Source organism: Berghia stephanieae, chromosome 1, assembly GCF_034508935.2.
Source record: "Berghia stephanieae isolate SIO BIC M18660-M18661 chromosome 1, UCSD_Bste_1.3, whole genome shotgun sequence".
NCBI classification, from domain to species: domain Eukaryota; kingdom Metazoa; phylum Mollusca; class Gastropoda; order Nudibranchia; family Aeolidiidae; genus Berghia; species Berghia stephanieae.
This window is the reverse complement of record NC_088360.1, coordinates 68234835-68250196: the sequence shown is the minus strand read 5'-3', so window position 1 is coordinate 68250196 and position 15362 is coordinate 68234835. Positions and strand designations below refer to the sequence as shown.

Sequence of the window (15362 nt, the reverse complement as noted above, 5' to 3'; positions counted from 1 at the left end):
AAGTCTCCTGGGTGGGAGATGGAGATTGAAAGTAAAGGGAAAGTGGGGTGGATGGGTAGAGGCAAAAATCAATATTCTCTCGCAACTGAACTGGATAGTGACATTAATTTTCAACGGGAGAATAATACAGTTATCTGTGATAAAAGAATAATTTAATGAAGACAGGATTAGAAAACTCTAATGGAGATGCTATTGTGTGCTCTGTAGAAATGTTTAGACAATTGAGGCATGCCAACTTAGCGTTTTAGGGCGGGAGTCAGTGGGAATTCTTTGGGGGTTTCCCCTTATACTTTTGTTCTCTGTTTCACTCTTTAAATTTTATGGGTCTGACATTCTTTAAAAGACAACGCCATGGTCTGTAATCCTACCAAAAAAAAAAAAAAAGTTTAATTTTGTCAAACATAATATGACGGGGGCTGGGGTAAAAAAGGGTTTAAAAAAAAAAGAGGGGGGGGGGGGGGGGGGGGGACCTCATGACATTAAATTATTCTTAAAACATAGAAATTATTCCCCCAGATGAATCAAATGTTATCTTTTAAAAATCACGAGATAGTCTTCATCGATCTGAGTATATGCATACAACTATTTTTACCATGCTTTTTTGACGACTTTAAATACTGCCAAAGAATGAGGGCTGAATCGAAAAGGATATAATTATTTTTTTTTTATTGCAAAAAGTAACTCAAATGTTTATGACGCACTCGAAATATATGAATATCAAAGGTAAAACAAGGGCAATAATACGGTTTGCCATAACAATGTAAAATGAGAGGAAAAGTGATTTGAGATACAAAAGGCAGACAAATGAACTTTAAAATGAAAAACTGGAAGCTGATAGTTCTGTTTTCTATCATTAAATTGAAATAGTTATAACGATATATCTCTGATAAATAATGGCAAAAACAATTTTTTTTAAAAATGACTCCAGTTAAGTTCTTGTTCCCACGGACCATGAGAGAATAACATTAAATCGATCTCTCTTTTTTTCCATCATGAGACATAAATGTCAAAATAAGGTATAGCCATTAAAAAAACCATGCCCACTGCCTCCTATTGGAGGAATATGTTTTTACTTTTTTTCCAACTATAATTTGTCAGGTTGTCCCTGAATGCCCTTTCACGACGATAAAACCTGCGTAACAGTGCAGACCGATGATAATATTATTGTACAATGCCCTGTGTCAATATTATTATTGCCTTTGAACTTGACGACCGTCGCTGTGATGTAGATTACATTTGATGATAAAGATAATAATCAACATCAGCTACCGTGGGGAAGGAAATAAACGAAGACGTGAGGGGTAATGATAATCAAGGGTGAGATAATGACTTTAGATTTGATTTGCCAGCTGATAACGATGCAAAATGAAAATTCATGATGAGTCATGTTACAGATAAACATCAATAGCGTAAAACTATTGTTCGGGTAAGAATTTATGCCCACAAAAGGTTACATTTTCTGATGCTACGTGGCAGAAATACAATTTCATTGGTCACATTATAATATGATGGCGATGACTAATTATTTAATTGGGCTTAAATAAATTGCTATTATTGTTTGTTTGTTTCTACCTTTTTTTTTCTCTTTCTTATACTGCTGTTGTCAATGTTTGTCGTCGTAGTACATATCGAGATGGACACGAGGTAACATTTTCATGGATGTGACAATAAAATTAGGATCCTCGATTAAATAAATTAATTGATTACTTTAATTCCAATCTGAACAAAGTAAAAGAACAAACTCCACCCCCCCCCCTCTCTCTCTCTCTCTCTCTCTCTCTCTCTCTCTCTCTCTCTCTCTCAAGTGTTCTTCAAACTTATTTATAGGTAACAGGAGAGGAAGTGTGTGTGTGTGTGTGTGTGTGTGTGTGTGTGTGTGTGTGGTGGGGGGGGGGGGGGGTTGTGGGCAAAATGCAAATCTTATGAGGCTAAGCAAACATCCACAACAGTTTTGTGGGTCTGTCCTCAAGTCCTATTTGACTGGGGATTACCCAATAAATACACACACTAGGTCTACAAGACTAAAGACGCGTTTACATCTGCCCCCTATGCCCAAAATGAAGGATAAAGGCAGTAGTTGGTTCAGTTGATTTAATATTGTAATCACGTATTATCTCCTTTGGGTGGACTAAGTTCAACATGGAATTAAACAAGAGGTTCGAGTTATAAACTCCGATAATACTTTTGTTGTAAATCAGGTATTCAATTCATTCTAAAAGGCTGGTTTATCCATTCTAACAACGTTACACCGACACCTAATAACATAATATTACGGCAGTCCCGTCCCAATGGCAGTTGAATGGCAAGTGTAAACGTGCCTTAATGGGTAGGGCTTCTCCGTGTATGACAAGCCTTCTCATTCACAAATACATATATACACCTTATATACTATATTTGTATAGAGTGTCTTGTCTCTTCATTTTTCATGCTATTCATGCTACCAACCACAATTGTTCCTTTTTTTTCTTTTCTCTTTTCTATCCCCACGCACAGTTCATTCATTCACTGATTTTATTGGTAGGCATGGAAGGCAGTCATTGGATCATCCATTCATTCATTCATTCATTCAATGAATTGAATCATTCATCACATTAACGTTTCGCAAGTTCGCATTAAAAAGCAGTTCAATTGCAAGACAGACTGCTGGCGACTGCCATGTCGTGGCATAAGGATAGTGTGTGTTAACCACATAAATTTGTTCATCGGGGCCTGACTAAATGACAGGCAAGATAAAATATTTTCAATAACCACGCTGTCAAACTATATAAACAATTTCTAAAATATTTTTTATTAAAAACTCGTGCACCAGCGAAGAGGGGTGAGATAAATGAAAGAATGAATGAGGAAAAGAAAAATGAAGTAGAAAAAAAAGTATATTGCATAGATGACTAATACGCTTGACGGTGAATGGAGACAATATGCAGGGTTATATTACATTGTAACTATTGACTGACAAATAAAAAACTATGAAGATTATTAGATTATTATTACCCACGCCTTTACATCATCATCATCATCATCATCATCATCATCATCATCATCACCTTCATCATCACCTTCATTGTTATCAACGTCATCATGTGTACTTTGCCCAGATCGCAAAACTCTGATCCCGGTTTGTGCCCTTGAATAATACACTTAACTTATCTCAGGTGTGAATAAGTACCTGACAACGAGGCAGCGATGGAAATTGTGGGTGAAAATAGAAAAAGAGTCGATTAGACACTTGTACTCTATGAAATGAATATTTGGCCATATATGGCTAGGATAGGTCATGATGAATTCGCAGCAATGCCTTATATAGAATAAATTATGAAGTTGGTGTCACTCTGCTCATTGTCATTGTTTTTAGACCACCAGTTGGGTGGTTAGGTCACACTGAATTTTATCAATCATACTATAAACGTTTAAGTTTACACATCGTTTTGTGTGTCGGTACGATTGATCTGGTGGTCAAGACGGAGGAGAATTTTACTGAAACGCATACCATCAATAAATGCGTTTGTTGAAGTAAGAAAGCTTGACAACTTACATAATAATAATAATGATGATAATAATAATAATAATAATAATAATAATAATAATAATAATAATAATAATAATAATAATAATAATAATAATAATAATAATAATAATAATAATCATCATCATAATAATAATAACAATAATAATAATAATCATCATCATCATCATTTCTAATTATTTTTAATGCTTTATCTTTTTACTTTTCTTTTCTTTATCTTAATCGCAAACACAAAATTGTGCATCTCCACCTTCATTTTAAAAAAAAATTAACATTAACATTAACAGAAGCACATGTTTTTTTGTTTACAAAAGCTGTTCACACATCCACCGACCAATGGTTGGAAGGTAAACAATGTGTGTGTGTGTGTGTGTGTGTGTGTGTGTGTGTGTGTGTGTGAGTGTGTGTGTGGGGGGGGGGGAGATGTATGTGTGTGATACATATAATAACTTTAACTATGTTCAGAACATAACACAACAAAGTGAGTGAGAAATGTGTCTGTTCGAGGAGGCAATAATGAAAAAAAAATTTCTTTAATGAACACACCAGGAAGAGGGTCACCGAACACACAGACACGTTAGTTATAATACATAATGACTTCCTCGTCTCCGCCCAGTTCCTTCTAAAAATAAAACACGCAATGATATCATTGAGGATCGATCAAATCCCCTTGTCATTCAAGCCTTCGCAGTGGGCGTTTTGTTTTCTTTTTAAAAATATTTTTTGGTCTGTAACTGTGTGGATACTATGGGGTAGGGCTGCCAAATTCGATTGCCAAATTTAGATGAAGTTGGGAGAATCATTCTCAAATGAAGACACGTGTTTCAAACTCGAACCTGTGCAACGCTATGATCAGGGCATTACGAATTATAACGTCAAATGCCTTTCAAAATGGGTCGGTAACATTTTTAAAATATTGTTTTATTAATATTTTCAATTATATTCGTCTTAATATCATCGCTTATAACGTATTGTTGGTGGTCAGTCTCTCTCTCTCTCTCTCTCTCTCTCTCTCTCTCTCTCTCTCTCTCTCTCTCTCTCTCTCTCTCTCTCTCTCTCTCTCTAACACGCATATGATACGGCATCCATCTTTTTTTTTTATTTTTATAGTATGTAAACATTCCGGCGACGCTGTACACACCTCTAAAGGCTCCCTTTTCATTATGATAACGATACCACATCTTTTAGGATTACTCTTCCATGTCAATACATTGGCAGCTTTCCATGTTTGTTGTTTACCATCTTAAAATATCATCAACTTTTATTGTGTTTCAACGTATAGTGGTTTCGGAGTTTTAAACCCAAAGAACAACAAAACGTATTATCAAATCATTATTTAAAAAAAAAAAGAAGAAAAGAAAAGGAAAAAAAAAAAGATTATCTAACCAGAGACGCCAACTTTAAATTTGGCTCACAGGAGTTTCAGACACCACTCGTAGGAATTTCAATGCCGAAAGAGGAATTTCCGCACACAAGAAAAAGGAATTGGAATGGTATTTGGCATTGTGTTTACATATTGTATAGTTCTAAATAGATAACAGATTAGAATTATATTATGATACATAAACACATTGCCAAATACAATCCCAAAGTTTCCTTATTTCAAATGAAGTAAAGCGCCAAAACCTAATGGTAGAGATTGTAGTACTGGTGGTAGTGAGGATGATGTGGTGTTGGTGGTTATTGTAGTAGTGGTAGTAATGATGAAGATGTGATAGTGGTTGTTGTTGTAGAAGTAGTTGTAGTGCTGATGATGTGGTGGTGGTATAGTGGTTGTAGTAGTTGTGGTCGTGATGATAATAATGTGGTGGTGGTTGTAGTGATGTTGATGTGGTGGTGATGGTGGTTGTAGTACAAATGGTAGTGATGATAATGTGGTAGTGGTGGTTGTAGTAGTAGTGGTAGTGATGATAATGTGGTAGTGGTGGTTGTAGTAGTAGTGGTAGTGGATGATGATGTGGTGGTGGTGGTTGTAGTAGTAGTAGTAGTAGTTGTGATGATGTGGTGGTGGTGGTTGTAGTAGCAGTGGTACTGATGACGATGTGGCCGTGGTGGTGTAGTTGTATAGTAGCAGTGGTGGTAGTGATGAAGATGAGGTGGTGGTGGTGCTTGCAGTAGTAGTGGTAGTGATAATGATGTGGTGGTAGTGATGATGATGTGGTGGTGATGATGGTTGTAGTACAAATGGTAGTGATGATGAACTGGTAGTGGTGGTTGTAGTAGTAGTAGTAGTGGTAATCATGATGTGGTGGTGGTTGTAGTAGTAGTGGTAATGATGATGTGGTGGTGGTTGTAGTAGTAGTGGTAATGATGATGTGGTGGTGTGGTTGTAGTAGTAGTGGTTGATGATGTGGTGGTGGTTGTTGTAGTAGTAGTGGTGGTGATGATGATGATGTGGTGGTGGTTGTTGTAGTAGTAGTGGTGATGATGATGATGTGGTGGGTGGTGGTTGTAGTAGCAGTGGTAATGATGATGCAGTGGTGGTTGTGGTGGATGTTAGTAGTGGTAGTGATGATGTGGTGGTGGTGGTTATAGTAGTAGTAGTGGTAGTGATGATGGTGGTGGTTGTAGTGGTAGTGATGATGTGGTGGTGGTGGTGGTTGTAGTGGTAGTGATGATGTGGTGGTGGTGGTGGTTGTAGTAGTAGTGGTAGTGATGATGATGTGATAGTGGTGGTTGTAGTAGTAGTGGTGTTGCAGTGATGATGATGTGGTGGTGGTGGTAGTAGTAGTAGTGTAATGATGATGTGTGTGGTGGTTGTAGTAGTAGTGGTAGTGATGATGTGGTGGTGGTGGTTGTAGTAGTAGTTATAGTTGTAGTGATGATGGGTGGTGGTGGTTGTAGTAGTAGTGGTAGTGATGATGTGGTGGTGGTGGTGTGTAGTAGTAGTGGTAGTGATGATGTGGTGGTGGTGGTTGTAGTAGTAGTGATAGTTGTGTGATGATGTGGTGGTGGTGGTTGTAGTAGTAGTGGTAGTGATGATGTGGTGGTGGTGGTTGTAGTAGTAGGGTGATGAGTCGTGATGAATGTGGGTTGGGTGTAGTTGTTAGTAGTGGTAGATGAGATGATGTGGTGTTGCTTGCAGTAGTAGTGGTATTGATATGATGTGGTGGTGGTTGTAGTAGTGGTGGTAGTGATGATGAATGTGGTGGTGGTGGTTGTAGTAGAGTGGTAGTGATGATGATTGTATGGTGTTGTAGTATGTAGTGTAAAGTATGATGTGTGTGGTGGTTTGTAGTAGTAGTGGTATGATGATGATGTGGTGGTGGTGGTGTGTAGTAGTAGTGGTGTGTGATGAATGTGGTGTGGTGGTTTGTAGTAAGTGGTAGTGATGATGATGTGGTGGTGGTGGTTGTAGTAGTGTGTGTAGTGATGATGTGAGGTAGGTGGTGGTTAGTAGTAGTATGTGGTATGATGATGATGTGTGGTGTGTGGAGTTGTAGTAGTAGAGTGTGGTAGTGATGATGTGGTGTGGTGTAGTGTATGGTAGTGTGATGATGATGATGTGTGGTGGTGGTTGTAGTAGTGAGTGGTAGTGATGATGATGTGGTGGTGTGTGGTTGTAGTAATGGTAGTGATGATTGATGGTGTGGTGGTTGTAGTAGTAGTAGTGTGAATGATGATGATGTGGTGGTGGTTGTAGTAGTAGTGGTATGATGATTGTGGTGGTGTGTGTAGTAGAGTGGTGTGATGATGGTGTGGTGTTGTAGAGTGCAGTGTAGATGATGATGGGTGTGGGATAGTAGTGTATGATGATGTGGTGTGGTGGTTAAAGTAGTATGTGTGTAGTGATTTATGTGTGGGTTAGTAGTAGTGGAGTGATGATGTGGTGGTGGTGGTGGTTGTAGTAGTAGTGGTAGTGATGATGATGTGTAGTGGTGGTTGTAGTAGTGTGGTAGTGAGTGATGATGTTGGTGTGGTGTAGAGTAGAGATGGTGTGATGATAGTGTTGTAGTGGTGTTGAGTAGTAGTGGTAGTGATGAGTGAATGTGGTTGTGGGTGGTGTAGTGGTAGTGTGATGGAAGTGTAGTGGTGTATAGTATGCAGTGATGATGATGGTGATGTATGTGGTGCAGTAGTATGTGGATGTGACATGTGATGTGGTGGCTGGTAGTAGTTGTGGTAGTTGCAGTGATGATGATGTGGTGGTGGTGGTTGCAGTAGTAGTGGTAGTGATATGATGTGGTGTGTGATCAGTAGTAGTGGTAGTGATGATGATGTGTGGTTGTTGTAATAGTGAGGTAGTTGGAGATGATGATGTGGTGGTGTGATTGATTGTGGTACGATATTGGTGGGTAGTAGTTGAGTGAAGATGTGGGGTGATGCAGTAGTAGTGGTAGTGATGATGGTTGAATACAAGTGGCAGGAGATGATGTGTGGTGGTTGGAAGAGGGGGGGGGGGGGGGGGGTGGCCTGGAGACGAAATTGACCTCACCGGAATTTGACGGAAGTTGCCCGGAGCCCGGAATTTTTGGCTCCAGACCGGAGTTTTTTCCGGTGAAACCGGAGTTTTGGCATCACTGTCTAACAATTATAAAAGAAATGGGTCAAAGGATTAGAGAAAAGAAGAGGAAAATATTTTTTTTAAGAGAGAGAGAGAGAGAGAGAGAGAGAGAGAGAGAGAGAGAGAGAGAGAGAGAGAGAGAGAGACTATTTGATTTATGTTTATGAGAAACGACTTGGTTTTTTACCCTCCTAATCCCCAAACCCACTGCTGTGAGAAAAATGTATAACTACTGTCCTGTAATTTCAGTAAGCGTCGACTTTAAATGCCAGTCTGATTCCATGCGTGGACCATAATTAAATATATATCTTGGATTATAGAAGCCTGCTCTAATATCCTGATAAAATTATATGACGGTACTCGACCCCAATACGGCACAACCCCATAAAAACCTGTTGAACCAATGCCAAGAAGAACGTCGAAAAGAGAATTCGTCGAAGTATTCATCATGTATGTATTATCTATTTATTGGTTTACTATGAAGACAGTGTATAATAAGTAATGAACGCGATGCTTTGCGTACCTGTTGTTACCGGTACGAGATGTTTACCTTTACGGAAAATCTTAAGGGCAATAAAAAGGTAAAAGCACCAAGCAAAGGTAAGAAACATAGATATAATATCGCCGCTCTCGCCGCCTCGATCGATCTGTTCTTCAGTAAAGCTGTTCTTTGACAACGCACTTTTTTTTTCTTTCATTTTGGCTGAAAAACTTCAAATATCGACCGTAATTAATTAACCAGTTGACTGTCGTACTCTGGGGAAAAAAAAAAAAAAACAAAAAAACCAACAAACAAAAACAAAAAACAAAAACCCAACTCGCATTTAAAGATTTGGTCAGAAAACCAGTCCTTCAAAAATCGATCGACGTTTGAGTGAGTCAAACATCGAAAGGGGGATGGAATGAAAGACACCTACATTCAACAAAGCAAGACTCGAGTAAGATCACTTTAATTGAGTCAAATTCAATCTCAAAGACGAGATTATATGCTGTTCACATATTCAACATATGTTAAAATGACTCACCACATGCATGCGCTTCATCAACTTCTACAGCGATAAATTAAACTTAAAAACCCCTGACCTCAGGATTTAATAACACAATAATGTCGCCATGCAACGACATGTTTGTGTTGAGAAAAGCATTGCTGAAAATTCCAGCTCCCCATTTCGAGTAGTGACCTCGTGACACCAAGAAGTCGTGAGAAGGAATCAAGATAGATACGATCGAAATTTATTTTAGATAGAACGAAATTGACATCACTCAGGTCTTTGTTATTGTTTTTAGCCAGCCATTTTTATGGGTAGTTCTCACTAAACAATATTAAACAGACCATAAACGTTCAAGGTTAAACAAAGTTTTGTGTGTTGGCACGTTATTTTCGGCTGGCGAATGTTGTGAGCTTTTTGACTGAGCGCAAAGCATCAATAGCGTCGATTGTAAAGCGTCAATCTCCCATCACTGCAAACGTTTTTCTTCTATAAAGTCTTCTGACACTTCTTTACTCACGTCATTTCTTGTAATCATCAACTGCTCCATTCGCTTTCTCGTACAATGACATAACAGTTTTCCCCAGTTTGATAAGAAAACCTCAAATATCAATGAAATGAGAATGAGACGATTTATCAACAAGCTTCATACCATCTGCTGCAGTAATTGATGAGGAAAATGACAAATCATTTCCTGGACGGTTCTGGACTAGAGATGGTTTCGTGATAATAAAATGTAACTTCCTTTCCGCAGGTTTTACATTACATTGGTAACAGTAATAGCTTTTAAAAATCTAATTATTTCATTAATTGTGAGAATTTTTTTTCACGCGGAGCCAATACCACATTCTCGCCAGATCGGACCAAGTCACCAATGTTCAACTACTAATGAAATGGACCTGCTGTCGGCTCCAGGTGGGGTTTTATGCATTATTCGATATCGGTTTACAACAGGGAGATATGTTTAGTATCACACGATAATACACACAAGGCATATTTCACCAACGACACATAAATGGGGTGGGGACAGAGTTCATTGCCAAGTGCCTCAACGCCTATTAAATGATTATACCTTGACCAGGTTACACTAAGGTCACGCGTTATCTGTGAGAGGATTTTTTTTTAAAAAGTCCACAAATATATCAGTGATCAAATCAAAGTCGCTGGGTTAATTTAGCTTCAACCTTTATTTGTAACATTTTCATTTAATTTTACTTCTCTAATTAAACTGCATCGAATGCAGCATTCAAATGCACTGTTCCATTAAGACTTCAAACGCATTCAAACAACAGATAAAGGGTTTACCCTAGATTAAGTTTGTATTAAAACAAAAATGAAAAAAAAAGGCCTGTATGTCGTGACACCTATCTAAATTAATGCATACTCTGTACTGACACAGACGACATTTGAATACGGATTATAATTATTGCTTCTTCAATGTCTCCACAGTACAAAAGTGCATGTATGTATGTACTGAAGTCTTGTGCATTTTTGGTTGAATTAGAGTCTAAATGTATTGTGCCGGTGACCGTATTGCATTAAAAATACATGTCGGAATGTGTTTTAGTGTTGCTGTTAGTGTCGTCATGTACCCGTTGACGCGTGTGATGTAGCAATCCGTCGACTGGACTTAAAACACGTCGTTGACCTACGGGCGGCCCAAAGACGATTGAAGGCCTTTCATCACATTAATTCCACCACTTGATTGTCGCCGGGCGTTAGTTGAGATCAAAGCGACGGCTTGAAACCTGGGCGCACGCACTGGGAAAGGACAGACACTCGCTACCCAGACGCACTGAGAAAGTGATAAAGATTTCTACCGGGGATAGAATATTATTATATTAAGTAAAGAACTAGGGCAGACAATTTATATATAGAATAATACAATAATGAGTTTCATTAGCGTTTTAATAGTAATTGGTCACGGCAGGATTAATTATTACCGGTATCTAGGTTATTAAATCTGGCCTAGTTGGCAACAATGCAATTCCAACTTAATTTACCAATATTATATTGTATTTTCATATGTGATCGAGATAAATTATTGATGACCTCTTACGCTTATTCTATAACAAATAATATGCAAAATATGGTTTATCTATAGAGTTTAAACAGTATGGGATCAAGGCCTACACCGACTCACTTTCAGTTGGCCCGGACCAATCTCATAATCCTCTCTACTCAATACCCATTTTGCTTATACGATCTACCAAATAGAATAGAGCAGGCCTGTCAACACTAAATCATTCTGAATTTAAGGCCGTTACAGTCTCCAAGATTTGGGGTGAAAATGGAACTAAAGAACTGGAAATTTAAAATATACCCCCCCCCCCCCTTTCAAAAAAAAAAAAATTAAAAACAAAAAACTATTAATCGAAACCCGGATATTTAACGAAAATTGATTGCAATATGATTATCGCTATTCCCGAAAAACCTACGTAGCACATGGCTCAAAGCACACAATGCCTCAATCATACATATGACATTTTGTTTATTAAAAAAAAACAACAACCTAAAAGTCAGTTTCATTCTTCACATTTTAAAAAAGATCAATCAGCTTGAAGACATATTGGTTCAGGTTGATTTATACTTATTCGGTCGCAACAATAAACTACGTTAAGGTGACTGCATGGGCAACAGACGGCAGTTGTTTACATTGTAAAGACCTTCGCCTAGATCTGAGCTATATTTAACCCAGGACTTGGAATTTCTCCTACCCATGAAAGAGTAAGAATTTTAAACTATAATTCAAACTCAGCAGATGTAAAATCAAATTTAAATGATTGAGAGAGGGATTACCTGTCCAGCGGTATCACAAAGTTGCATCTGTACAGGGGTACTGTCCACAGTCACCAACACTGAGGAGAGATACAATCGTTCTTTCTTATTTCATGTCAATCAATTGCAATCTAACATATTATTTCTTTATCCCTTTTTGAATGTTGTTATCCTCATAATCTTCAATAAACGAAATACCCAACTTAAAAAAAAAAGCTATAAGACCATGTCATCAATTTAATAGTCCTTTAAAGTCCTGTCAAGTATACACCATAATCACCAAAACTAACATAGAAAATAAAAATGTTAATGTAAAATCATGTTATCAAAAAAGGACACAACTACTGTAAACAACAATTGCAAATCTGAGTTTAGCAATGCCATATTTTGATCGAGAAACAGGAAACTAGATTTAAAATGTTATCTAACCCCTCTATAAATCAAATAATCCCACTCAGTATCAGCAGAACTCGCCTGATTCCTTCCATAGCAAGATTTATTGACTTTGCCTTACTTTTAGTAAAAAATTACGGTGTATGGGTTTAACTTTTTTTTTTCAAATATTATTTAAAAACAATTACCCCTAATGTGTTGAGAAAATTAAAAATTAGGTATAATCAATTTCATCACACAGATTACCATTTAAAATGAGGTAGAAAACTGTACTATAATATTTCTCATTGAAATGGTTCTGTAATTAGACAAAACTGAAATTAAAAATACTCTTAACTACTTTTCGGGAGCCCTTCCATTCCACCACCCCTCTCCAAAATCGTTCGCAAGTGTTAGAGTCGAACAATAACAAAATAAAGGCCTTAATTATAGACGAAAAAAAAATAAAAACAAAACAATGGTAAGCAAAGACAAAATCAAGATTTTAGAGAGGAGGGGTGGTATGGACGGGCTCCCCAAATAATTGCTATTTGACTATTTGTAAATTCAAATTCTTAAAAATTAAAAAAGACTACATAAAATAATTTGATTCAGACATCCTTAATTATAATTATAGCAATAATGATGAATTTATTATTACTATTATTATTACAGTCCAAGCCGGTATTGGGGACACCACTTTATTGGGACGATTCCTTGGGAATTGATTCTTTTCTATATAATAGTCATACCCTTTCCAATTCCCAGCCACTTAATTGGGACGGCCTGCCGCTTAATGGGGATGAAATTTGACAATGATAAATCAGAAAGATGGCCCAATTTCATGTCCTCCGCTTATTGGGACGATTTGTCGGGAACTGAGCCGTCCCAATAAACCGGCTTGGACTATATTATTATTACGGCTGCGGCTATTCAGACTTGAGTCTGAATAGTGTCCCATGGATATTCGAACTCAAATTCCAATGCGCATGTACAATCACCATATTATTCAGACTCAGTCTGAAACGTCTCCCGTGGCAGTATAGTTGTTTTTAAAAAAATATTTTTTAATTATTGATAATTACATAAATTAATGCAAATCAAAATTGTGATTTTAGAAACTATCAACAGGTACCTAGTCAAAACCCGCTATATTTGACGAGAAAGACAAAATCATAGATCAATTGGAAGTCCAGATAAACTCTTCAAAGTAATAAAAGTCAGTCAAAGTAACTGTGGTATAAATGAAAAGCTTTTCCAACATAACACGATGTCCAAATAAAATCAGGACCAAAAAAAAAACAAACATAGTGATAGACTGAGGCAGGTATCTAGCAATCCTTCTACAGTCCAAAGTAAGGATATATAAGAGTCAGTGTGATATGGGCAAAACAGAATTTCTTCTGAACTCTTTTTCTATTTCTTTATCAGTTTCATCCTCTGCCTACTGCCACTGCCATCATTGTGTACGTCCTCCACTCTGTATGCACAAGCACATTGGAGTCCAAATAGCCACGGGAGACTATTCAGTCCGAATCGTATATTATTAATACTATGATTATGAATGGAGTGACTCACCAGAATAATCATCAAATGCTGTCGGCATGTATTCTGTGGGGTATCCATTGGTAGTGTAACTAACAATCAAACTGGTTTTTCCAACCGCTCCATCTCCAACAAGAACACACTTCACTTTATCAACAGGTTTTCCATCATTTGTGTTGGTGTGTCCATTTGATAGCTGACTCACAGATGGGACGTTAGAGGTGGTTTCAGATAGCAAGTTTGTATTTTGATCCATGACTGGAGTGTGGGGCGGCATCTTAAATCAAATTAAAATAAAATAATGGAAACTTTAAAATGCCCGTCGACACCATAGGTTGGGATAAAAATCGATCCGTCAGAATAAATAATAATAAAATGGGCAGTCTGGCCCTGGCAGTGGTATCTATAGTTAGTAACACTGAGACATCAACAAGCAAGAAATGCGGTTGAAATCGGCGAGGGTCTTTGATAATTATTGGTATTTAAATCAACATAATATATCAAAATAATTTACATAGACATAGAGGCTTATTGGTGCAGTCTGTTTCATGCAGATGGTAACAACATTGATTCCTTTTCAGAAGTCCCAACTATCTGTCCGTTTTCTCAGATTTTCTGGCGGTATTTTTTGTGCTTTGCTATTTTACCACTGAATCAATGACAAAACAAATCGAATCGCTGTCACTGACATCAACAATCCAAGAGCAGTGAAACACAGTCCTTTATAACACAAGCTAGATTGATATAAAAACAAACAATATATGATGGTTAGTCTTGTATTACACTTCTTGACAATTCAAGATAAAATGTCGATATATGAAATCAGCCCTCTAAACATATAAACCTCTCACTTCAACAACAGCAATGCACACTGAGAAATAGGTCTGACTGACTGTGTGCTACCTAACCTAGTGCCTTGTGTCTGCCACTCTACCACACAGTTGCCGTCTTGTCATTCACTTCACTCCTCGTTCACTCCCTCATCTGAGTGTGCGAAGCGAGCGAGTCTTCCTTCACCTTGCTCCAGCCAGCTGGGTGCAGGATGAGTCATCCTGTGAGAGTGAAAGGCCTAATTCGTTGATAAAAATCAGCATCGTCGGCCACCGATCACTGATTGATCGTTGCTGTTGTTTCCATTGATCATCGCCCTATTACAATCATCATAGGCTGGACACTGTCGGCTACTGTTTGACGCACAGAAGGGGACAGAATTCAGATGAATGTGGGGGATTTTTTTCTTCTTCTCCGCTACTTGTTTAATTCGCTCATGTTTTATTTTTGCTATCATTAATAGTTTTTTTTTTTTTAATTTTTGCTATTAATATATATATATATATATTATATTATATATATATATATATATATATATATTATATATATATATATAACATAAATAAAACAAAACTGAGCGAATTAAACAAGCAGCAGAGAAATAGAAAGAAAAAATCCCCCAACATTCATCTGAATAAATTCTGTGCATCAGACAGTAGCCGACAATGTCCAGCTTATGGTGGTTGTAATAGGGCGATGATCAAGGAAAAAAGCAGCAACGATCAATCAGTGATCGGTGACCGCTCTCGGAGCGACGATGCATTTGGCCCATGGAGCCGGAGGTTTTCCCGTTCATATTGCTCTTAAGTATCTAGTAAAA

The 15362-nt window shown here is 37.5% G+C and overlaps 1 protein-coding gene across 1 annotated transcript in view; it reads right to left on the bottom strand.

The window, feature by feature from the left end:
* Positions 1-14736, bottom strand: part of LOC144980161 (cdc42 homolog) — a 26315-nt gene extending 11579 nt beyond the window's left edge. The window contains exons 1-2 of the mRNA XM_078927738.1: positions 13745-14736; positions 11816-11874 (exon numbers count right to left, since the gene is read on the bottom strand). Of these exons, the coding sequence (XP_078783864.1) occupies positions 11816-11874; positions 13745-13988 (303 nt within the window). The 5' untranslated portion in view covers positions 13989-14736. The remainder of the gene's footprint in view (positions 1-11815; positions 11875-13744) is intronic.
* Between the last annotated feature and the right edge of the window lie 626 nt (positions 14737-15362).